This window comes from Engystomops pustulosus, chromosome 1 (genome assembly GCF_040894005.1).
Source record: "Engystomops pustulosus chromosome 1, aEngPut4.maternal, whole genome shotgun sequence".
NCBI lineage: Eukaryota > Metazoa > Chordata > Amphibia > Anura > Leptodactylidae > Engystomops > Engystomops pustulosus.
The window spans coordinates 40845312-40872519 of record NC_092411.1 but is presented as its reverse complement, the minus strand read 5'-3'; the positions used below and the strand labels follow the sequence as shown (position 1 = coordinate 40872519).

Below are 27208 nucleotides of genomic sequence, written 5' to 3'. Positions count from 1 at the left end.
TGCAGGCGTGGACACTTCTGTAATTTTGGATTTGAGTCACACCCCAGGGAGATAACAACATATGAGGCTGCGTTCACACGTGGCGTTTTGGTTAACACATTGTAAGCACAAATGTTAACAGTAATGTAATTATTAGGCAAATCACCTCCCCTCGGTAGTTGAAATGCGTTTCAAAACGCAACCAAAATGCCACGTGTGACCTCACCCATAGAAGTTACCAATACATTTTAAAATAATGTAAATGCAAAAACCTGAAAACAGGTTAATGTGAAAAATTTTAAACATTTAAAGCATGTACAATAATTCCAATTTACATGTTAGAACAGGGTCCATGAAAACAAATCCTTCCTTTGCACCTGCCCTGGACCAGGTGCAGATTTGCGCCTAAAATTAAGCAAAAATAAGCAAAAAAAGTGATACATACGGTAAGTGAAAAAATGCATGGAACATCTGAAAACTAAAGAAACATAAGGCACATTGCACAAGGAGCAGACCAAGAACTGTTAAATCCTTTTAGATTTATTGGATTTTCATCAATGTATAACATATAGAAACCTATATTGATATATGATCCACTGGGGTATTTTGTCATTTTGCCAGCAAGAATTTAGCAAAAGCCCTATGAGACCCCAATGGAGGCACTGTACAGTAAGCAAATGTGGTCAACATATGTTATATGCGTTACCAGGACCAACTGCCTATAACACTACTGTCCATGAACTTATCTGGTACATAAAAAAATGTATTAATATTACAATACCTGGCTGATATCACTGGTCCATGCTGCCTTCTCTTGACGTGACGGAGCTAACAGAACCACTGTGAAAGGAGTAGCATCTACTGGTTCAACCACGATCTTGAAGTCCAGGTGGCCAAACACATATCCAGACCCCTTTGCTTGAGAGAGTAAAGTTATAATTACAATAAATGCAGAACCATATGACTCAAAAAACTTGGGGACTACAGCTGAGGATCACCTGTGGTGCCGCAGACAGAGGATGAGACTAAAGTGTTATAGAGCCCACAGTAGCAGTGGCCAAAAACTGAAGGCAGGATGGAGCTCCTTCTGCTCCTTACACCTCCCGTAGCATCAGTATAGATGTCCTGGCACTGTGAAAGCTGAATCTACAGACCTAAGCACCTCCCCAGCTTCAGTCATCTGCCGATCCTGCCTCATCCTCATCACCTGCGGCCCAGGACTACCGTATTTTTCGGAATATAAGGCGCACCGGAGTATAAGGCGCACCATCTTTAAAAGCCTGCTAAAACATCTAGGATCATATATAAGGCGCACAGGAATATAAGGCGCACCATATTATAAGGATGAATGACCAGCAGGTGGCAGGACTGTGCACTGTTCAAGGTACGGTTCATTTATAAAGGCACACTGGAGTATAAGGCGCACCTTTGATTTCTGAGAAAATCAAAGGATTTTTCATGCGCCTTATAGTCCGAAAAATACGGTAAATGACCTGGTATTGGTCCACTTTTATGGAACAGTGAAACCTTGATATATCTCAATGTTTTGGCTCTAGAACAATCATCATCCACCATCCAAGCACATCACATGGTGCCACTAGATGAATTGTAACATGTGGCATTTGATACGGCAGCGAAACAAAGGGATAATCAGTAGCATTTAGAATTGTGAGAGGGTCTGGAACAATATTGTCTGTAGAAAGATATCTATTTTAATGTATGTACATTTGTACAACAAAAATCCAAGACTATCAACCATATGTTCTTAGGGATTGAAATGACAAATATAAGGTCAGCATGTGGTTACATAGACAGGACACTTGGGTGCTCTGCAGTCTCATAACTTAAATGTCTGGACTTTGAAGCCGTGGATTTGCCTTTGAAAATCACCTTACATGTTCATGTCTGACCAAGATGAATGTAAGTCTGGTGTTGTTTAACATAGATAAGGGAGGCGCTGTAGGGGCAGATTTTTTTTTTAAGATTACAAGTTGCACCTGGTTCTACGTTATAAAGTTTCCCATAAATGGAAATCTACAGACATATTTTTATGCCATCAATAAGCTATGGTGTACCAGTGGGATGACATCCATGATAAAATAAGCATCTCCTGCTACGCAGCTAATGAGGTGGCATGGATAGATTCAGTATCAGTAAGGGGTCCTGTCATTGCTTCCTTCACATCATTTATATGGCGGTGGAGAAAAAAACAACATGTGGAGACCAGACAAGATATTGATATGATACAATACAGGTTCTAATTCCTGCTACCATATAATAAATAACCAATCTTTCAGCACAGAACATAAACAGGAACGTGAAATTTAAGGATCCCGATACAAAATAGATCAATAGGAAAAAGCCCCTCACCCCCCAACTATTGTGTCGGTGGCGTATCAAAAAATTAGGCTCTGTTGAGAATTATAGTTAGAATAGTTACTATCCTGCTACAAATACAGTTAAAGGGATTTTATGACAAAATGGGGCTCATTTACTAAGGGTCCGAATCGCGCACTTTCGTCGGGTTTCCCGACAATTTACGATTTGCCCTGAAATGTCCCAGGATGTTGACGCATCGGCGCTGGCTTTCACGCGACAGAAATCGGGGGGCGTGGCCGTCGGACAACCCCACGGATTCGCAAAAACAGCGGAATGTAAAAAATAATTTGTGTCGCAAGATCAGCACATACATGCATCGGGAAGAAGCAGATGAACTCCGGCGGAGCTCGGCGCAGCAGCGCCACCTGGTGGACACGGGCGCACGGACCTTAGTGAATTCCGGCAGACCCAAATCCTCGTTGGAGAATGCGCCGCTGGATCGTGACTGGACTGGGTAAGTAAATGTGCCACAATGAAAATATCTTTGCATTTCAAAGTTAAAATTGTTGTATTGGACACCCATCTACTGATCAATGTAGCTTCCCAAAGGCACATAAATGCCATCTCTGTGTAGGTAACCTTGGGAGGGAGGGTGTGGTTAAATACATAAATTAATAGTTTGATGTAGCAATAAAAATATACAAATATTTATTTTTTTTGCATTTCTAGTTCACTCAAAAAAATTGCAGCTTATTGTTTTTCCTTTTTTAAGAAAAAAACGGCAAAATAGCAAAATACTAATTTAATGTATGTCACAACCCCAGAAAGATGAAATGGGAACGTTGGAAGCATTCAATATAAAGTGAAAAATATTAAAAAATTATTCTAATTTGTTAAAACTGGAGCCTGGGCTTAAAAAATTTATTTTCATTGATCATTTTAATGGACTGGGTAGGAATTTACAGACAGTTGGGGTTCTGTGGAAAATCGTGCGTGTGGATTCCTTCAAATACTCATAAAAATAAAATGAAAAAACTTTAAAATAAATACGTAATAAAAAGTATTTTTATTATACCACCAATATTTATGAAAATATACAGAAAAAAGTACAGTTAATAACAGTAAAATGTTACTCTGCAATGTTTAAAGCTGATTGTGTCCAGCATATTGCTGAAAAAGAACAAATTCAAAGGGGACTTTAAAAAATGGTGCAAAGAAAATGTGGAGTAGCTGCTCATGGCGGTCAATCATTTGTTTTGTTCTTTATTTTCCTAAAGGCAATTTACAAAGAAAATTCAATCTGATTGGTTGCGATGAACAAGGACTCCACTTGACAGATCACCTGCAAATTATGCTACTTTTACTGCTGTTGCTCTCTGCACAGAAGATAGAACAAAACTAAAAAACATTGCAGCATCCCCCCAAGCCGGCACAGCCGCGTTGCAGAGAGCCGGCAGCGATTTCACAACATATTAGATGCTGCCGGCTTTTCCTATAGGTCCTAGCTGACAGGGGCGTGTGGGGATGTGTCGGCCCGCCCCTTCATGAATAAAGCCGACGTCAAGCACAGAGGATATGAGGATCCAACCTCTTATTTGGTAAGAGGTTGGATCGGTTACAACCAAGTTCCCCAACATAAATTTAGAAAAAAATTGGCAGATATAGAAAGGGGCTCGAGAGAGGATTATGGGGGGCATATTTGTTGGGGGTCTTTTTGGTGGTGACAGGTCTTCTTTAAGTACTAATATAGACTCACCGGCCACTTTATTAGGTACACCTGTCCAACTGCTCGTTAACACTTAATTTCTAATCAGCCAATCAAATGGCGGCAACTCAGTGCATTTAGGCATGTAGACAATCTCCTGCAGTTCAAACCGAGCATCAGTATGGGGAAGAAAGGTGATTTGAGTGCCTTTGAATGTGGCATGGTTGTTGGTGCGAGAAGGGCTGGTCTGAGTATTTCAGAAACTGCTGATCTACTGGGATTTTCACGCACAACCATCTCTAGAGTTTACAGAGAATGGTTCGAAAAAAAAAACCATCCAGTGAGCGGCAGTTCTGTGGGCGGAAATGCCTTGTTGATGCCAGAGGTCAGAGGAGAATGGGCAGACTGGTTCGAGCTGATAGAAAGGCAACAGTGACTCAAATCGCCACCCGTTACAGCCAAGGTAGGCAGAAGAGCATCTCTGAACGCACAGTACGTCGAACTTTGAGGCAGATGGGCTACAGCAGCAGAAGACCACACCGGGTGCCACTCCTTTCAGCTAAGAACAGGAAACCGAGGCTACAATTTGCACAAGCTCATGGAAATTGGACAGTAGAAGATTGGAAAAACGTTGCCTGGTCTGATGAGTCTCGATTTCTGCTGCGACATTCGGATGGTAGGGTCAGAATTTGGCATCAACAACATGAAAGCATGGATCCATCCTGCCTTGTATCAACGGTTCAGGCTGGTGGTGGTGGTGTCATGGTGTGGGGAATATTTTCTTGGCACTCTTTGGGCCCCTTGGTACCAATTGAGCATCGTTGCAATGCCACAGCCTACCTGAGTATTGTTGCTGACCATGTCCATCCCTTTATGACTACAATGTACCCAACATCTGATGGCTACTTTCAGCAGGATAATGCGCCATGTTATAAAGCTGGAATCATCTCAGACTGGTTTCTTGAACATGACAATGAGGTCACTGTACTCAAATGGCCTCCACAGTCACCAGATCTCAATCCAATAGAGTATCTTTGGGATCTGGTGGAACGGGAGATTCGCATCATGGATGTGCAGCCGACAAATCTGCGGCAACTGTGTGATGTCATCATGTCAATATGGACCAAAATCTCTGAGGAATGCTTCCAGCACCTTGTTGAATCTATGCCACGAAGAATTGAGGCAGTTCTGAAGGCAAAAGGGGGTCCAACCCCTTACTAGCATGGTGTACCTAATAAAGTGGCCGGTGAGTGTACATCTATTTATTATCGTGCGTGGTGTAGAAATGTTTTGATTTTGTGCATGTGATTATGTATGAATGTAGCCTGACATTTTTTTTTATCTGAAATACACAATCACATTTTGATCACAGTGTTGGGGGTATGAGGATATGAGCGAGGTCTAGAATGCTTAGGAACTTTTCTAGTAGATGAAGTAAGAAGTGTTACTTACAGTCATCCTCGTTAATGTCCGGTTCCTCAATCAACGTACATTCGATCAAAGAGAGGACCCCACCTGTCTGTAGAGATGATATATCATATTAGTAATGCAGACTATATGACTGTAATAATTTTAACAGTTCATTTGAAAGGGAAGGAAGTCACAGATAGCAAATGTAAATATAATTCTTTATTTTGATGGTAGATTTCCTTTAAGATGACGGACTGGCTTAGAGACGACTTCAAAGTTTATCACTGAGAAGAACATTTCAGGATCAGTTACCCAACTGCAGCAGATCAACAGACTTTTCACATCATAGTGCAGACGTTGGCTGGTATTAGATAACTACAGTACTTAAAGGGGTTGTCCAGTCACAACAAATTATCCCAATCCACAGGATAGGGAGTAACCTGCTAATTGGTGGGGGTTAGAGATGAGCAAGTATACTCGTACGAGCTTGATGCTCATTCGAGTATTAGTATACTCGAAACGGCTCGTTGCTCGGACGAGTATCGAGCATTTACTTAATGAAACACAGTAAAGAACAGTGAAGAATACAATGAAACAGTGAACACAGGATCATTTAAGTGAAGAACACAGTGTGTGAAGAACACATTGCAGATGTATGGAAACATACTTGCATACTATTGTGAAGAACAAAGTTCGGCATGCATGTCTTCCGATAAGTTAGCAGATGTATGGAACATCTGCAATGTATTCTTCAGTGTTCTTTCAATGTGTTCTTTCAGTGAAAAATGCTCGAATCTCCCATTGACTTCAATGGGGTTCGTTATTCGATACGAGCACTCGAGCATCGGGAAAAGTTTGACCCGAGTAACGAGCACTCGAGTATTTTAGTGCTCGCTCATCCCAAGAACAGGGTTCTGTTGTATCCCAAATAAATGGAGTGGCAGGTCGAGCCTGTTCAATCAACATGTAATGTGTTCAGCGATCTCTGTCAGTGCCATAGAGATGAGTAGAATATTAGTTGCTCACATCTCAGGGGGTCCCCTTAATTTATCGCCAACCAAAAATTAAAGCAGTAACTTATTGCTCCCTGATCTTCAACAACTTTCAATCATATTGGCCTCCTGAGGACAGCAACACAGTAGAAAGATAGGAAATTTGCATAATTTTAGCTACTTTCCAGTGTCCCTCTGTGCATAGAGAATCATGGGGCCAGCAGGAGGTCCTCCAAAGATAATTCGCCCCTGTCTATTTATTCATTCCCTCGTCCTACAGTCCCAAGTAGTGAACTAAGTATCAAAATATGACTGAAAGCAGCATCTTTTAAGTTGCTTGGAACTGCAGGAAGATTCTTTTAGCTCTGTCTGGTGTGCTGGGGCGATGGCCGGGTGCCCACAGAAAGGGCTCTGAGTGCTGCCTCTGGCCATAGGTTCGCCATCACTGTGATAGGGGATAGCCTACTGTGACGGGAATACCCCTTTAAGTAATGGGAATAACTGTGTTTAGAAAGTTCATCTGTCTTTGTACATTAAGAAACATAATAAATATACGTTTTGACATACATGACAGCAGTATAAGCTAGAGGTAGTAGAGAGGTAATCCACACTTTTCTATGCCATCCATCTTACTCCTACTGTACAGGTCATGTCACTTGGCCAAGGGCACATTACAGAAAGCTGTCAGATAATACCTAATGTTTAGCTCATTGTCATCTATTGTTTCCTCATCTTCCTCACCAACTGAGATGCCTGAGATTTCTCTTTTACATATTCTGTAGCTTTAAGCTAAGTGCACACTGAGTATTAACCTTACACTGCCTTCAGACCTTCTGATATTTCCAACCGCATTACGTTGATGCAATATCAAGTCCCTTCACACTTTGAATTGTCATTGAGAACTTGTGTCAGGGAAAGAATACAAGATGTTTTACCCCTTCTGGTAAAAAAAAGCTTCAATATAAATTTGTGTTGTTCTATGCAGGTTTTATATGTGAAGCCTCAGAAAGTCAACAACCGTGAAATGATCTTTGACCAGAGGCGGCTTCCTGATATTATCTGATGCCATGAAACAAATGACATGTCCTTCAGATGGCATTGATAGGTGTATGTGATATATTGGTAATGATCGATAATGGTCAAAGAGCTTCACTGATCCTAAATTATGTATATGCAAGCAAAAAAAAAAAAGCCAGAACATGCACAAGATTTCCAGTGACCCTTTATCCATTCAGGTTTATGGTTCAATAAACTTTATTAAAGTATGCATATAATGTATAGAAAAAGAGCAGGAAGCCCACAAGATTGGCATGTGTTCGGGTCGCAGCCCCATAGTAAAGTATAAATAGAAGAGTAAAAATTATCAAGTAGGTCACTAGCTCGTTTTAACAATATATGGCATAGTAAATTAAAACAATATAAACCAGTGGGAAAACAGGAATGAATGAGTAAAGGAAAATGAGGAAGAGAAGGGGGGGTAGGTTGCTCCTCGCGATGGTGTGGGCAGATATTCTGGAACCAAACATAAAGGATAGGGCACAGAGGTCAGGGACAGAGCCTAGGGGGGCATTTGGAGCCAGTTAGAGAAGGAGGGGAAATTCCTAAACAGGATCCATTTGGACCAATTTCTGACTTCCTCCATACAACGGATGCGGTCTACTTCCTCTACCCACATTAGCTTCCATTCAGGTTTAATACAGAAGGGTCCATGGCACCATTTACATTGCTTTGTATGGAAAGGGAAAGATCATTCTGTACCCAAATCCATACTGTATTTCTATTATGTTGTTTGTACTCAGTTTAAAGTCTAGGAATAGGTATAAATTGTATTTCTATGATGTATTTCTATGAGTAATGATGTTCTCACCACCAATTTCACCACAAAAAAAACAAAACATGTGTCTGATTTTTCTGAAACATCTAAAAGGAACAATGCCAACGACCCAAGCTCTCAGACAATGAATACTGTATTATCTCCATTGCCTACAGTATAATATCTCAACTGGGAAAACATTAAATTGGCACCCACCCAATAAAGAACATATACTATATTGTATGCCACTTACGTCAACAAGAAACTTTCCCATGAAGACTTACCTTGAGCAAATGCAACTTCCCCCCTGAGCTTCTTGTGCATATTAGGAAGTGTTTTGTGAATAAAAAGCATTGCCTTTCCCCTTCTCTTTTCAAAGACAGAGGCCCCAGGCGAACCTTGCTGAGCTTGCCTCTCTCTACAGACGGGACCTGGATCAGAGTACCTGAAATGGACATATCTATAATGTGATGGTGATCTCATGATCTAACAATCAATCTAGAAATTATACATTTAAAGTCACCGATTCCTACATAAAAAATATGGAATATGTTAGATCTTGCGATAATGGTTAAATTACTGTGACTCTTAATATGTACAAATTATTAAATTTCCTATATTGAGTAAGATCTTTGTGTCTTTGACAGACATATTATTCAGTCTTATACTAAGAGAACATTGTTACAACATTTTCTCAATAAAATAAATGTAGGATCTGAAGAACACTGTGCAACTGTGCGCCAAATGTTAACTGGTCCTTAGGGCTAGTTAAATTAGCAATAAAGAATCTAGATAATAAACATATTATTGGTCCATATAAATATTACAGCAGGTCACATCTGGATTATGTTTATTCAGCTACAGCTTAGATACCTTTGCCATAAAAACTCCTAGAGCTAACATGTAACAAGGACTCTCCTACTTCTGCTACATAAATCTACAGTGGTAACGTGCTTCTTACCCATCATAGTCTCGACAGGTATTTATTGGTATTTATGCTACTCAACGTCTGTCCTCCCTCAATTCCTCAAGGGGTAATAGTGAGGAAACACCAGCTGAATGAGCTACTACTGGATTTTGAGCTTTGTGGCTAGAATTGCCTTTATTCCTTAGAATGTCAAGTTAGATAATTTTGCCAATACATAATTCTCACAACTATATTAATCTACGAATAAAATAGAAAGTGGTAAAATAAACACAAATGAATAACAACTTAAAAGGAACCCAACAGCACACAGTGACAAAAATTAACCCCTCTTTACGGCCTATACCTAGAAATGTCTGAAGTTTGTTATTGTCAAAACCGGTGGCGTAACTAGGAGAGAAAGGGCCCCCTAGCAGGCTACTGCATGGGACCCCCCTTCCCACTTAAAAAATATACATATTAGTATACTCTCACATGCGAGTTACAAACACATATAAATACACTCATGTGCATATACACATACATGCAGTGCCATATGCAACATACTCACATACAGTGTATACAGACACCATATACACATCACAGATACTGCATATATACATCACAGTATATGTTATATATATATTATGCTGGACATGTGCAGTACAATATAGATATAATGGTGCACATCCTCCATTCTTTATTGTATCAGGTCGGATGACGGGGCCCCCTGACACTGTGGGCCCCATAGCGGCTGCTATGGCTGTTACCGCTGTAGTTACGCCCCTGGTCAAAACTGATGACCCCAAAACTGATCCCTTCTGTAGAAACGTACCTCCAAAACCACTACCATTGGGTTCTCAAGCTGCTCAACACTTTCCAGGTCATGGCTCGGGGTGGGGGCATCATCCACAAAATTATCTTTGAATTGAGATGTTAATTGGTACTATAAAGTCACAGAGGCAGAAAGTTTAGCACTGAAGTCAAGCTCTCCCCACTTTAGAATACCACCTTCATAGTGAACGGATATGTTACTTATCAGGTCTCCTGAAGTCTGGTGATTGATGTCAATCATTGCAGAGACAGCATTATGAGGCAGGGAGAACTTGACAGTACAAACACTCCGCCGCTTTATACATTAATTTACATCTGACTTAAGAGTTCATTGCCTGCATGATGCTGGTCCATGAAAGAAACGTGATCTGGAAGGTAATCTACTTGACCACATCCTACTAGTGGTTTATTAGGTCAATTTCTTCTGACCGGTTCCCTTTAAAGGGAACCTACCACCACGATTCTACCTATAAAGGTAGATCGGGTGGTAGGTGGATGTAAGGGATGTGAGGATAGATCTTTTTAGAGCTAATCCTCACGTCCCCGCTAACTTTTGGTAAACTTTATTAATATGTAAATTTTGTTATGCGACTACTGGGGCGTGGAGTAGCCGGGCACAAGGCTACACGGCGCGGCTACTCCACGCCCCAGTAGCTACGTTACTCCTCCTACCCTGTTGTGTGCAGCGTGCAGCTCCTCGTAGCTGCGCGCCCTCGTCTGCAGTAGCTCCGGACGCATGCATGCACAGTAGCTCCGGCCTCGGAGCTGTGGCTGCTCAGAATGCGCAGAACGCCAGCATGTCGGACGAGGGCACGCAGCTACGAGGAGCTGCGCGCCGCACACAACAGGGTAGGAGGAGTAACGTGGCTACTGGGGCGTGAGTAGCCGCGCCGTGTAGCCTCGTGCCCGGCTACTCCACGCCCCAGTAGCCACATAACAAAATTTACATATTAGGGGAATAAAGTTTACCAAAAGTTAGCGGGAACGTGAGGATTAGCTATCCTCACGTCCCTTACATCCACCTACCACCCGATCTACCTTTATAGGTAGAATCGTGGTGGTAGGTTCCCTTTAAAGGAAATTTACCATTTGTTTTTATGCATTGTGAACCAAACATACCTTGAGAATGCTGTAAATGATGCAGAAACAAATCATATTTAATCCCTGATCTGAGTGGTTTTGCTAAAAAAAACTATTATAAAATTCTGGACCTTGGGAAAGCTAGGTGTAGACTTGCTTCCGTACATAAAAGAGCTGCCTGAACGGTCCAGACAGGACTAATCAACCTGAGCCGGAGGACTCATACACAGCAGATGGGGGATGGTGCATCGATTGATTACTTCTGCCTATCAAGGACAACACAATGAATACAGAGTTCTCTGAAGCTGTGCATATTAGGGTAAGAGGAGAAGTGCCAGAGCTGCCACAGGAGCCACATTATCATAAATTTATAATAGTTTTTTCAGCAATACCAGTCAGTTCATGGATTAAACAAGATATAAATTTCCTTTAAATTTACTTGGTAGATATGCTGCTGCATATGCGCCACATCTCCGCTAGTCCCGGCTTTATCTGTAGTGATGTGCCCTCATGCATCATCTTACAGCCTCTCCCTGACCACATTGGTCTTGTGATGTACAATCAGGTATCTAACTATGTATCTAAAAGTAGACGTAGATGGGTCATGGTGGAACATGAAGAGATATAAACTAGCAAGAACCAAAGGGCTCTACGGTAAATGTACTTGACACACAGGCCACATTTGATCCTGTAAACTCATCCATATGAAATGGTTTTAAATGTGCTGTGCCTGCAGAATTTTTTACACATGGCGTACAATACACTGATAAAATGGAGGGATTAAATAGTAAAACTTACCTTGGCGTACGAATGTCTGGCTTGTATCTAGTAGTATATCACAGCCCTCCACAATCATTCTTTCAATCGACAGATTTTTGCGGATGTTTTCTGTGTCGCTGACTTCATCGTGCATCACCCTGCATAGCACAATATACAATCAATGATCTACCTGTAGGACAATGCAATATAGGACAATGCAAGAATATCATAAGACCTGGTCATCTGGATAAGGTTAACCGCTACCTCCAATCTGAACATGCGAAACAATGAAATCCTTATACTATATATTATTATGTGTTTTTTTTTTTTATTTCACTGAATCATTATTGAATTTTTGGTGAAAAAAAAATTGAAAAAGTTATACTAAAATTTTGTGTTCAAAAACAGTGGAACACAGGCGTCCAGGATAAGAAGCAACACAGGGCATAGCAATCCAAGGACAGATGGAGTACATGTGGTATAGTATCTGCTGAACCTGATGTGCACCTAAAACTGGACAGAAATCTGAGGTGAAGCTGTATGAAAATATTCTTCTGCAGATTTTGCTAAAAAGTTTCCTTTTAAATCATAAAAGGAAAGTTCAATTACAAATGTAAAGCAGAAAACCTATTTCTGTCTACTTCTGTGTGGATAATTTCTGAAAGGGGCACACAATATCTACGCACCTACCAATCATCAGCATCTAATTTTAATGAACTTTTCTAATTGGATATAGAGACTGCGCTGTCATTCAATGTATGCCACGTCAGAAGAATATGGAGGGGAACCTTAAAGGGGTTTTCCCACGAAGACAAGTTAGGACCTATCCACGGTATACGGCCTGACTTGCTGATCAGTGGGAGATCGCTAAAACGAGGGGTCCGCTCCTCAGACTAAAGGAGCAGACGGCCACGCATGGCCGTTCTGTTCCAATAATCTCTATGGACCCAACGAAAATTGCTGAGCGCCGATTCACCGATCTTCGTCAGCTCCATAGAGATTAACGGAGCAGAACGGTCATGCACGGCCGTCTGCTCCATTAATCTCATGGAGCAACGGAGGGTCGGTCGGATCCCTCTTTTTCGCGATCTGCGGGGATCTCAGCACTGAGACCACCACTGATCATCAAGTTAGGCCTTATCCCGTGGCCATACACATAGGTTTTTTTCAATTGGATGTTATTAAAAAAATGTACATGTGTGAATATAATTTTAACTAAAATGTAGCTATGTTGTCCCTTGGAGATTATTGTTCTTGCATACAAGCACCTCTGCTGGGGTGATTGTACAAAGGAAAATAGTTTTTGCATTTGAAAAGACTGACAGGCAAGACTAAATAGTGCATGTGTGACCGCCACTGCCAGGATGTAGAGGTGGTTATATCCAAGGACAGCTAATTTCTCAAGGACAAGATGTCTACATTTATGGGAAATCCTCACACAGGTAGATTATGTTTTTTAATAACATGCAATTGAAGATTTACATATATATGAATAAAATTAAATGTGAATGCCCAGATAAGTCTCTTTCCAACAAATGAATTTTATTTATGACTACAGACACCACTCGAACAGAGCTTAGACTCATTGATAGTCTATTGTGCTATCCCAATAACAGATGTTTTTTTTACAGTCCAATGATCCTATCAGAGAAAAACGTAGCATGTACCACTCTGCTCCAAGTCGTGCATCAAACTGCCCGATCGGAGTCAACATTTACGTAAAATAAAATGGATGGCATAAGTATTCCATACTAGTGAGGTCAGTTTTTCACTCGTGTATCAAAGTACTACCTCAGAGCTGTAAAAAGCTGTGAAACTAGGACTACAGAAACGTTAATGGTTATGACTTTATGGGGTACAGCTGCAAGTAAGAAAACTATCCCCAAAGTAGAATAAAAGGTTTCCACCATTTGTCAATGAATGCATAATATATTTTTCATAAATGTGCAATGAGCCAACTGAGAACGTCAGTGCATAATATTATCTATATTTACCAACACAGTTCTCATACTGACTTGCAGTATTCTTACACAGTTTTCCAGACCTTCATGTCCCTATACTTACTGCCAGCAGATGGCTCTACTATTTACTGCCAAATTACTAAGGTTACATATGAGCTGTAACAACTACGTATGTGGGTTCTAAAACTAGTGCCGCACGAGTTCTGGAAGTTGTCCAAACGCTCAAGTGATCTATTCTTTTAAACAAAATATAGGAGGCTCAAATAAGCCTAGAGATGGTATTATGAGAATAAAAAAAACCCAAAAGATAAAGGAAAGATTTATCTATAATGTAAGGTGTTTAACTATTATGTACATAAAGCATACCCCTCCCCTCTCCATAGAGAAGCAAGTGGCGAATTACAGAGAAATATAGAATATGTCCTATATTTTTCCGTGCACAGTCACAGTGGGGCGAGACAACGCACCATTTGCGGCGGGCAAACTAAGGCCCCATTTGTGTGCATGAGGCCTTTAAGGTATTTGCGAATGCCAATGTATTAAATTAATAAATATAGGCATTGTCTACATACTATGAAGCAAATCCTTAAAAGGGGTGGTCCAACGTTGTTAAGAAATTATCATGAAAGGGTTTGTTTCAGTAATGACTGACTATATGGGGTATAGTTGTAGTATTAGCTATGACTATATGGGGTATAGCTGCAGTAATGGTTATGACTATAGGGGGAATAGCTGCAGTATTGACTATGGCATTATGGGGTACAGCTGCAGTAATAGTAATAACTTTATGGAGGACAGCTGAAAGTTAGAAAAATATCCCCAAATTAGAAGACAAAGTTTCCACCATTTGTCAATAAATGCATAATATATTTTTTATAAATGTGCAACAGAGGGGCTTCAGAGCAGCCCTTTAGGTTCATTAGAATAATTTTAAAAGTTGGTTTCGGAAGGAAGGAGGCCTTGGATAACAAATATAAGAAGGTTACCACAGTCACGGTGCCTGGATTGATCAGTAAATGTCCCTGGTTTATCATGATGGATTTTGATGGCTGCACTCTCCTACAGCGTTTATAAAAATTATACAGGAAACACTATCTGGCTATTTCCCTTTAAGTGTCTTCTCCGAGCCAGGCATGACAAATGATGCAATAGCGTCTATATTTGCCTGATGAGTGAATTATCCTTGAGCCACTGCGGCAGCCAATGACCCAGGCAAATAATCTTTTAATCTGATCTGCAGTAGATCAGAAAGATGCTTTCTATTCATTTTTAAGCACACCACATGACTGACCTAAGTATGGATGGGAAGAATACAAAGGCAGAGGTTTCTACACAATAATAGAGCAGGTCTCATCTACAAAGATTAAAGGAGCAAAAAAATAAAATTGCCTTTATTTAGATGATCCATTTCAGTGGTAAATTATCTACTTTATCATATACCATAAAAATCACTTGAAAAAAGAAAATTTATTGTCCTATAGGCTCCGACCCAATAGGGAAATCATTACACACATTTTAGAACCAAGGTGCACCAATCCAATCATCACTGGTGATACTAGTATCTGTCATTTACATTAACCCACCCAAAATAAATACATCATTAAAAACTATGATTACAAAGCATTGCCCTTATCCCTAAATGGTTCCTTTCCATGGCTGCTGATGTTAAAAATTCTGTCTCAATCACCTGATGTGAGTCCAACGCCACTAATCGAGTCCTGCATATTAAATTGTACTTGGATTGCCCTGCCTCCTTGTTCCTGACTGACAGGTCTCATTGCTAGGACATGTTGCTATGTGGAACATTTAGAGAGTTTGGTTACATCATTGGGCACTTCATGTCATGTGACAAAGGTGATGTCATCTAAAGTCTTTTACCCATGTACATTTGAAGTATACACCCCATGTATGTATCTGATTACATTAAATCACAGCATGCCTTTGTGGAGGATGGGGTAGAAGGAGATGGAGGCACGCTGTGATTTCATGTGATCAGTTACATACATAGGGTAGACGTTGCAAATGTAACTGGATAGAGGAACTTATATGACATCTACCTGGTCACAAGACATTAATTGATGAATGCTAAGAGGAGGCATGGGGATGGGATGGGCCAGCTGAGTAGGAAACGCCCCCTCTGATGCCAGGTAATATAACATAAAGTTAATTTACAGGGATGTAAGGGAAACTATTTTAGCAAAAAGAAGGGTGTCAATTAATAGGGCTCCATGGGACCCTGTCATTAGCTGTATTTGTAAAAAAGTGGTGATAGGTTCCCATTAAAGCAAAAACATACCCTTATAAGTAAATTTGTCAACAGATTTTATCCATTAAATTACTAGCCCCCTCAGGTAGGGTATGAAGTGTCCTTTCTAGAATTCCCTCTTTAATGTGAAATGTTACCCATTTACCTATAAGAAAAACCTCCTCCAAAGTCATATGCTAATGAGCAGAAAAAAGCCAAATATGCCAAAAATGAGTCAAGTTGTGAGGCTGTTACTTCAGACCCCACTATCTTTAGTTCTCTGGTAACAACATGCTTTTGGTGCCATATTTAAGAAAAGCCTCTGCTCTTACAGGTCATATGACGCTAGTGTTACTTTGATCTACAGAACCCAAACCCAGACACTTAAGCCAGATGGGTTCTAGGTACTAAACTGAAGAAAAAATAAAAAGCACTAATTACTGTACTACAGAAGTCAGATATACATATAAGCAACCCGGATAACTTCAAGTCTGACTTGTTAAGAAGTTTTAACCTGAAAACTCCATTAGCCATGAATAAAATTGCCATTTATGTATACTGTGCATTACACGAGAAGAATAGTGCTGAAATACTAGGCTTTTCTAGTATTTTTTTCTAGGTTTACTAGAGCACCTGCACAGACCAGAAGGAGTCAGCAGGTGTGGGATTGGGCCTATCATGAAATCAATGGATTACCACCATCTTAACTCCTTCAGATATGGTGCCCACCAATTTTCATTGCTTATATGGCACATGGGCTTCTCCACTCCAAAGCTGGGTAAAGACCATACATTACAGGAAATCTACCACATGGATGCAGTTCTTCTAAACTAAGCACAGCAACATGCTGTGCTTCTAAAAGCTTAGCTATTGAGAAAACAGCCATTTATGCAAATCAGCCTCAGGGGCTCCTGTCTTCATCAAAGGAGTCCCTTCTGGCTCTGCCATCTGCTAATTACTCACAACTCAATTTTGGTGTGTCTAATTCCGAGGTGTGAAGAATCAGACAACGGAGCCAGAATGGCTCTGAAAATGAGCCTCAGGCGCTCCTGTTTATGTCACAGGAGCCCCTGAGGCTCATTTTCATAATTTAAAGAGATATTTTTCTAAAAAATAAAGCTTTTGAAAGCGAAAACAAGAACAGTTCCTGTTTCAGGAGGCACATGCCAGCATGTAACTGTGTGTGGCTTAGAAGCAATGCACCCATGTGGTAGACTTACTTTAAGAGTTATAGTAATAGCTGTACATGCTAAAGAACAAAAATGTATGGTCAGCCCATAGTTTAATGGCAGTCCTGTTGGCTTACCTGGAAAGTTCCTCCAGCTTAGACTGAGCAAACTCTAAACTTTTCCTCTCTACATGCTCATGAGGTGTATGGGCCAGAAGCTCATGGAGAGTTATGATGTACCGAGGTATCTACAAGAAGAAAGACAACCAATACATATGGTATCTTCTCTTTTACTGCATAACATACTTCATTTAAAAAAAAATAATTAATGAATGAAATATCAAACCAGTTAAAACCATATTATAATTTTAAGATGCATAAAAACTTTTTACACATTGGATAATAATAATAATAATAATTCTTTATATATAGCGCCTACAGATTACGCAGTGCTGCACAAAGCATGACAAATTGGTCCCTGTCCCCATGGGGCTCACAATCTAAACAACCTACAGTAACAGTATGTTTTTTGGAGTGTGGGAAGAAACCAGAGGACCCAGAGGAAACCCACACAAACACAGAGAGAACATACAAACTCTTAGCAGATGTTGACCTGGGTGGGATTCGAACTCAAGACCCCAGCACTGCAAGGCAGAAGTGCTACTCACTCAGCCACCGTGACGCCCAAAATTGCCATATACAACAACCGGGGGTTATTTTTGTATCATAAGGATATGAAAATGATGTTTTATCGCTAGGATATGACATCAATTTAGGATCAGTTAGAACCTTTGGGAATGTTCTTGAGCGAGAACGGGCTTTAGCACGAAAATGGAGATGACATACAAAAAAATCTCCAATCATCCATGGCGGCCAATGGAATGCCAATTTAGGTAGGATGTTGCATTTATTCCAGTGGTTTGTTCATTGATACATAATATGTAAGAGAAAGAATAGTCCACTGGCAGAATATGGGGTAGACACACAATACCTACCTGATAATGAATCCCAGACAATGTGCAATGGCCAAGGCGAACTTGCTAGTTTGCAAGTTCCAAAGAACTGAGTATTATCCTCTTTAAAGAGAAACTGTCGCCAGCTTTTACTCCATTAACTACCAGCCCCCTCTGGTAGGGAATGAAATATCCTTTCTAGAATTCCCTATTTTATGTGGAATCTCACCGATTTACCTAGAAAACAATCTCCACTAAACTCATGTAAAAATAAGCAGAGAAGAGTCATATTTTGCCAGAGATGTGATATTAAAGACGAGAAACTAATCTTTTGGTTTGTATCAGGCTTGTTAAAGACCCGATTGGAAATATCTGCAGTATAAAATCCAGTTCCTGTCTAGATCTATAACTGCTTGTATCTCTGGTTCTGTAGCTCATAAAACCACAAGTCTGGTGCAATGTGAAAGATGAGAATCTTATCTTCAATATAACACCAAAACCATGTAGGTGCTATAAAGAGAGAAGAAAGATAGAAGTGTTTGAAGTGACCGCCCCCCAAGCAACCTCTAAACTTTCCAAAATATGACTCTTCTCTGCTTTTTTTTTTTATGAGTTTGTTGGAGATTTTCTATAGGTAAATAGTGAGATACCACAGAAAAGAGGGAATTCTAAAAAGGACATTTCATATCCTACCTGTGGGGGATTGTACTTTAACAGAGTAAAATCTGGTGACTGGTTCCCTTTAAGTTCCATTTATTGCATCCTGTTCCCAGTGGCACCAATGTCGTGACATAGATCTCTGCTGCGCTGTGTTACATCCCACTCGCGCGTTACAAATACCAAGAATCGCATTAGCATCAAAGCAAGGCCGGCGTTTAGCAAGGGCAGGAAGTAAAGCTCTGAATGGATATTCACTCATTCAGTCAACAAGGTTAATTATGGAATAAAACGAATACTTCCCGATCTCTGTATCCGTCTATGGATTAGAAAAATTCTGTATTGTTTGGCACAATAGACCTGATAGCTGCTACAACCATGGTAACATGGTCTATTCGCCTGCAGATCAACCAATAATTATCCATGGTCGATCCCTATTGTTTGAAGTGCTGAATTTATCTGCAGTTACTACACAGTTATCATGCAGCTATATATCCGTTCTCAAGGGCTTTCAGCTGAAGTCTAGAATTGGTAATAATCAGTCATTAATTGACATAAAAATATGTGTATAAATACTTATTAGAAATGCACTAGAACGATGAAATCAGAGCGTGAATATATGTATTCACATTCCACATCACAGTCATTGATGATGACATTACCTGGAACATTGGATAAGTCAGGAACGTCTCCAGCATCCTTCCCTCACAGGCTGGATTGGCTTCGTATTGCTTGAGGAGTTTGTCAAAGTCGCGGTTTTGCTTACAGTTTGCCAGGACTTGCAGACTGTACTGATGATTCCGTACAAATTCTTGGTAAATGTTCAGCATAGGAAGCAGAATATCAAACAAATCCGCTACGGGAAATACAGAAGAACGGTCTGAGTAATAGGTTAGGTATTTGGAATCGCAGAAGAACTGCTTACCAAGACATGAATGGAAGAAAATAGCTACCTTGAAACTAGAGATTAAGCGTTTATCCTCAGATAACGCCACAGATTTGGGTATGACTCTTGGCACTCCATTATTTACATTGTTCCCATTTAATAAAACCACCAATAAGCTTGTACCTGAATCTATTATCAGAGGTGTAACTAGTAGAGGAAGGGCCCTGTAGAAGATGTCTGTATGGGGCCTTTCTGTCCCTTCAGAAAATATAAATATTTATATACTCAATGAGGCTCATTTACTAAGGGTCCGCGGTCCGCACTATCGACGGAATACCCGACGATTTCCGATGTGAAAAGTAAGAATTCGGCATAATAAACTAGTACGTACCCACAGTAACTAATGGGTAAACCAGCCCATGATCTTCTGTAGTAGAACTATACCTAATAGCAGAGTGTTATGTAGATATCACTTTAGGGATTTGAGGTTTTGAAAATATTCATGTCAGAGGAGCTGCAGCTCGTATTAATAATGTGGACAAAATACACAGAAATCGATACTCCATGTTTGCATACAGGAGGGATTAGTATAGCACTATAGTAACTATAGTGAGCTCCACATTAAGTGGTGCTGTCCTGTACTTGCTGCCACAGCATAAACCTTCTTATATTTTCTCCATTCGCCTATAAAAACAATCCCTTCAAAAGTCATATGGACATCAGGGTTGTAGTTCTCAGGGGGTTAACTACAGTGGTAGCAGCCGCTATGGGGCTCGCAGTGTCAAGGGGCCCAGTCATCTGACCTGACACTAAAGAATGGAGGATATGTACCGTTAAATAAATTTTGGCCCACATTTACTAAGGTGCTTGCGCCAGTTATTGTCGGACTTTGTCCATTCTTTTTAGTGCAAACTGCTTGCACATGTATTTAAGAAGTGTCCGAGACTAATTTGTGGCGCACACTGCACAATACCCGACACAACACGAAATTCTGCACCGAAATGGGCGTTCTGTTGCTCAGTCAGACTGTGATATACATTTAACATGCAGAGTCTGGCAGAAGTGTGTTGCCCACCCCATGTAAAAAGTGCACCAAAAAAGTGTTGCACTTTGTAGGGGTAGTGCAGGGAGTGCCAGATACATGAAGAACGTGCGCCATAATTCATGAATCTGGCGCCCTCTGCACTATACACAGGTAATATAGTGCAGTTTACACTGTTTTTAGTAAATGTGGGCCATTATGCCGCACATTGTACAGCATATTATGTATCTGACACATATGTGATGTATACATGTTGTATGTGTGTCTAGTCTAGTCTAGTGTTGTAAAATCTGATGACAGTTTCTCTTTATGGTATGTTTTTTTTAAAATAAAGTAATAGCACCGCACTGATATTTAATGTCCTTAAGGGGCGCTCCATTATGGTTCTTAAAGGGATCCCAAGTACTAGGTGCCCCGATATGATATCCTTATTCCTTAGCAAGTTGTGCTTTAAAGGGCTTCAGGATACCAGTGTTGAATACCAGGGTTAATGACTGAAGTAATGGTTATTTGACAGCCACATTGGTAGCCCCACAATTTTTATGCAAAACTTTATTAGTTCGAGTTGCACTCAGAAGCGACATTCACTTTAATATTTATGTTGAGGTCATTCTTGTTAAAGCTAGGTGTCAGACCACTTAAAAGCCTATAGAGAAAAGAGGGGCTGAATAGATAAATAAGAAGCTTTACACCCAAAGAACTATATTGACACCATCTCGGTACTTCTCTAAAACTTCCTATCTGATCCTGTCTTTTACCTCTGAGAGGGATGTATGGATCAGATTCTACTCTACTTTCTAAGTGCTGTGTGTGGGAGACATCCTAGTGGCTAGTCTCCACCAGCCAGCTCAGATACAACTGAGAATTAGATACAGATCCAGGGGCGTAACTACAGTGGTAGCAGCCATAGCAACCGCTATGGGGCCCACAGTGCCAAGGGGCCCCAGCATCTGACCTGACACACTAAAGAGTAGAGGTTGTGTATCCTTATATCCATATTATGCTGCACTTCGTACCTATAACATATATGTGATGTATATATGCTGCACCTGTGATGTGTATATGTTGTATGTGTATATGGTGTATGTCGTCTGCATATACTGTATGTGTGTATATATGCTGTTGGTTTGTAAATGTCACTGTATGTGTGTGTATATGCTCTATTTGAGCATATGTGCATACGTGTACAAATGTGTGATTGTAACATGCATGTGTGAGTATACAAATATGTATAATTTTTAAGTGGGAAGGGGGGCCCCAAGTCAAAGCCTGCTATGGGGCCCTGCCACTCCTAGTTACACCACTGTACAGAGGGGAAACTGCTAAAGACATGCAGAAAAAAAAGTTATAAAATGGACCGAAATACAGAAACTCCCCAGTGTTCACAGTGTACTACTGATTAACACAAGACTATGTGTAATTTAGGCTTTTCAGGCTTTAAACATAAAGTTTGTCTTGAGAAAACTGAAACCTGAACGCTGTAATTATAAAAATTAATAGTTGTGTTTCTTGGTGAGAAGGAATTACATCACTTGAGAAAGCATCAAGCTGCCACTTGACGAATTAATTTCCTCAAACACTTCATCTTCAGCAACAGATCGGTCATTAGGAGAAGAATCAGTGATATAAAATATAGTGACAAATGGAAGGCAATCTCAAGACATGTGATACTTCAAAATGAAGCGAGAATCTTAAGAAACCCTACACACGCTCCAGCAATCTACATAGTAGCCAAACAACGTCTCAATCATATATTATTAAGAGGAATACAAATCAGTCTCACATACCTAAAATTAAAGTGGGCCAATTAGTGATCCTTGCTTTCAGACCCTGGTGAAAAATTTCATGGAGAAACATGATGGTTTCACTGCAGGAAGACAAAGAAAGAACAGGTGACATCTCAGCCATTACATTTAATGCTACCACATATTTACATTCATTTCCTCTTCTTATTAAATAGATAAATAGTACAGAAAAATAACAAGCGATAAAACATGTAAATAATTCATCTCTGAAGGATAAAGAGCCTGAAATTACAGGTCATCAGCAGGAAAGGTCAGGCTCCCAGGCAATAAATAAGACACAGCGGGTGACTTTTATTATATGGTTGCAAGATTAAGAAGGATTCCTGTCTGGAGAAAAACCTGCCAATCTACAGCAGAGTATTAGGTACCAAACTACAGAATATCTGCTGTAATTACTTTATTTTAAGAGTCTTTATGGATGGAAAGGTGGAGGCTGAGCAGATTGTATATGGTCTCTTATCTGCTGGCAAATGATCATGAGAAGCTAAGGCGATTGTGTATAGTGTCTGTTCTGCATGTAGCATATTATAGAGCAGGAGTAACTACATTAGAATAGCACACTATGTACAATCTGTTCAGCTCCTCCTGCTCTATAACATGCTGCCAGCAGAAGAGAACACCATGTACAATCTGGTTACTCACTTCAGTCCCTGTCCCCAATGGAGCCCCAATGGGGCTCACAATCTAATCAACCTACCAGTATGTTTTTTGGAATGTGGGAGGAAACCGGAGGAAGCCCACGCAAATACGTATAGAACACACAAAGTCTTTGCAGATGTTGATCTGGATGGGACTTGAACGTAGGACCCTAGCGCTACAAGGCGGTAGTGCTAACCATTGAGCCAGCATGCTGCCAAAATAATGTTCATTTTGAATGCATTAAAGCTGTTGATGCGTGGAGCAATAGGACTTGACAATTGAAATACTGGGCTGATATCAAGAGGGAAAGTGAGTACCCCACACACATTAGATGGTTGGCTGAACCTGTCAACATCGTAAGATTTAGGACATACCAGTTATAGACATTTATGCATTCCTAAAAATGACTGATATATGGTATGCAGCACTCCAGAATAGGGTTCCTGTGCTCCCAGCATCTATTAGACATTTCGGGAACATCTTATGAATTCACCATCAATGTGTTAGATGAGCCTGTCCCTTTATACACTAGTGGCAGTATTGTTAGTAGCTGCACTAGTGATTAATGAAGGCGTCTCGAGGCTACATACTTCAGACACTTGCTCTTTGATGTTGATGTTTTCCCTCCGTATATCACTTTAGCAGGACTGAAGATAATCAATAGCGGTCAGGAGGCTACAGCAAATGTCTTATCAACACTAGCAAGAAATTCTACAGCAAATCCTGAATAGCAAACCTGATAGAAGAGGAAGAAAATCAATGGTATGGAACATGCTGACATGAAATGTGCTGAAGACCGCACACTGGACCGGATATTGGGGCACATTTACTTACCCGGTCCTGTCACAATCCCCGAAGTGCGTTGTCAGACGAGGATGAAGTCTGGTGCGATTCACTAAGATTGTGCGCCCGATATCCTGCATGTGTCGCTTCCCTCCCTGAGGTCCGGAGTTCACCCTCTTCTTCCCAGTGTATGTGAGTGCATTGTCTTGGACACAATTTGTATTTTAAATCCTGCGCTTAGTCCGAAACATTCGGGATGTCCAATGGCCACGCCCCCCGATTTGTGTCGATCCGGTCGCGTGTGCCAAAAACCCCCATAAAAACCCTGCGCAATTCGGAAATAGTCGGGAAACCCGGCGGAAATGTGGTCCCTTAGGGATCTTTCAGGGAACAGGAAGGTAACCTTCATTATTGTCTTATTAATATGAAGGCCTCAGCACAAAAGAGCATAAGAAACATCTGATATTTTCTTAGAGGATAAAGGTGTATACAGAAAGAACATGACATCGAAAACAATGAAAACATTTGCTTGTTCCGGGGTCACTGTGTAGAAGGAATGCCTTAATTTCATTATGTTTATTATGTGTAATAAGTAGAGTCAACATTACTGCATTAGCGCTACCTTTACCCCCTGAGTCAGAGGCTCCGAACAGAGCAGGTTTAGCAGATATGAACTAGTATAAGCCTACGATACAAGACAAATTTTTCCATGATTTCCATGGCTAGATTCACTTTTACGCAGTACAGCCTTTCGAAATTCAAACAAATGTTCTCCATTTATTAATAATGGATAGGAGAGAGTAGAAAGATTTGATCAACAGATACACAATTTGATAAAGTTAGTGCATCTTAAAATCTAGAGTTTTCAAAAAGTTGCTAAGACAAGAAGCAGATGTGCCTCAAAATGTTATGCCCTCTTTAACTTGCAGCTCCGAAAGAGTTGAATGGAGAGTGGCCACGAATGCACAGCACTCTCCCGTTCAGCCTGGATACAGGAAGGGGGTGAGCGGTTGGACCCACATTTATCATCAATTTATGACATTTTCTGTGGCTCTGTCCTAAATAGTGTATATGGGAAACCCCCTATAACAGGCTTTTTCATTCCTGATTCCCAGGATTGAGGGGTGGGATGTGCTGCTGAAAAAGGCTTCCATAATTAAAGGACACCTGTCATCAGGTCTCTGCCACTAGTTCTGTCACCTCTACCTGTTGGAGCAGCGCACAAGGATCCCATCACAGCCTTTATCTAGTTATTTCATACATTATTCATTGTAAAATCATCTATTCTTTATCATGTAAATGAGGCTGGTCACATGGTCAGAGGCAGTGATGTCACACCTGTTCCCCCTCCCCTCTCCTCCCCCTGCTCATGTCTGTGTGTAATGTATAGTAAAGCATTGCTGGTGTGTGTGCTGCATCTGCTGACATGCTGCATCCTCCTAATATACAGGTGAGAGACACAGACATCAGCTACACATGAATCTGACATGTTCTGCTGTAACATGGCTGCCTGGAGCTGCTGTATCTCTCCTATACACACACACATGCACACACAGGCTGCAGGGGGCGTGGCCACCAGCACCAGGAAGCACATCATTATACAGCCTCACATCATTACACAGGCTGTCAGTCATGCACTGGGGGTGTGGCTGTGCCTCCCACTCATGAATAGAGTGGACAGCTTGAATATGCTAATGCTTCATTGGACATTTCACAGGTCATTTGCATACAGCTTTAGGACCTCATTGCTTAGGTTTACAGGCATATAGAGGGACAATGAAGGGATACAGGCAATGCTCTCTAATGGCAGTTTATGAAAATATATTTAGTTTAGGGGGTTATTTTGCATGACAGGTTCTCTTTAAGATACATCACCGTTTCTGGATAGTAATATATTCATACTGCACTCAACTGAATCTCTAAAACAATGTCCTAAGCATTATTGATCAAAATACAATAATGGAGGAAGATTATGTTCAATGAACAGCCATCTAAAGATGTTGACACAGCAACTAACGTTCTTTGAAACAATATTCAAAGATATCCATTTCCTCTTTATTTAATAAAGCATAACCACTAGCTATATTCCTGAGTGTATGCATAGTATGTTCAATATGAATGGCCTGCAAGCCTGGAAAAATACAAATACAGCCCATTAGTTATTCACAAATTGGGTTTTCTTTTAAGCATTTGCAAGCATCTGATATGTGGCAGAGCATATGGGTCTATACGATGTCCTGACGTTATCTAAAGTCAGGAGCCTGTAAAGAGTGATGCCAGTTAGGATTTCTTTGGACCCAGAAGTAATAAATAAAAAGTGGTCTGGTCATGGGTCTGAATCTGGACTGAGGTCTTGTTAGTTTTAAGGGGTATTCCCATCTCGGAATTCACATTTAATTTAATTCATCTGCCATTTTTATATACATTTCTTCAATAGGATGTTGTTAAAAATAATGTACCTGTGTGAGAATAATTTGCCATAAATGTAGCCATGTTGTCCCTTAGAAACAAGCTGTCCTTGGATACAACCGCCTGACTTTCGCTTTTGAAACCTGTCTGACTACCTGGATACAGTGTTCATTAGCACAGGATGGCTGTGGGACATGGAGTAACTCGCGGCCATTTCATAGGCATAAACAGTTTCTTTGTGCAATCCCTCCAGCAGCTGTGGTCATATCCAAGGACAGCAATCTTGTTTCTAAGGGACAACATGGCTACAGTAATCCTCACTACATTTTTTAATAACATCCAATTGAAGAAATGTATGAATATGTGAGATGAAATAAATTAAATGGCAATGCTCAGATGAGAGCATCACTTTAAGGGTCTGGACATGATGTGAATACATGTTTGCTTCTCCTAAACATAGAAGGGCAAGTGCAGACTTGGTGATTTACTAGACTGTGTTCAGTGAGAGCTTCCTAACCGGGAAGAGTGACAAATAGTTTGCTTTACCATGTATGGAAGGTACAGTAAACATTATGGGGTTAATAGTAGTAAACATTTTTATTTCATAGTTTTGGTGTGCAGCATTGTTATTATTTATTTCTTACCCATGATTTGTTGTTGATGGAAGGTGGGGAGGGTTTACAGTATTGGTCCTGTTGACCAGCTAATACAGATATAAAAACTGTCTCTAATTCAGCTGTTGATCACTGGAAGTTACTGAATTCAATTATGAGCATCAATCCCTGTCCCTTTGGCGGTGAAAATGAATATGTAGTTAAAAGGACAATATAAAATGCAAACAAGTAATTTATAATCACATTTAGCT

The 27208-nt window shown here is 40.4% G+C and overlaps 1 protein-coding gene across 1 annotated transcript in view; it reads right to left on the bottom strand.

The window, feature by feature from the left end:
* The window catches only part of RASGRF2 (Ras protein specific guanine nucleotide releasing factor 2), a 161107-nt gene that overhangs the window by 46616 nt on the left and 87283 nt on the right, over positions 1-27208 (bottom strand). Inside the window, exons 6-12 of the mRNA XM_072139140.1 lie at positions 22495-22574; positions 19442-19635; positions 17308-17417; positions 11835-11953; positions 8503-8663; positions 5456-5522; positions 761-897 (exon numbers count right to left, since the gene is read on the bottom strand). Coding sequence (XP_071995241.1) covers positions 761-897; positions 5456-5522; positions 8503-8663; positions 11835-11953; positions 17308-17417; positions 19442-19635; positions 22495-22574 — 868 coding nt within the window. The remainder of the gene's footprint in view (positions 1-760; positions 898-5455; positions 5523-8502; positions 8664-11834; positions 11954-17307; positions 17418-19441; positions 19636-22494; positions 22575-27208) is intronic.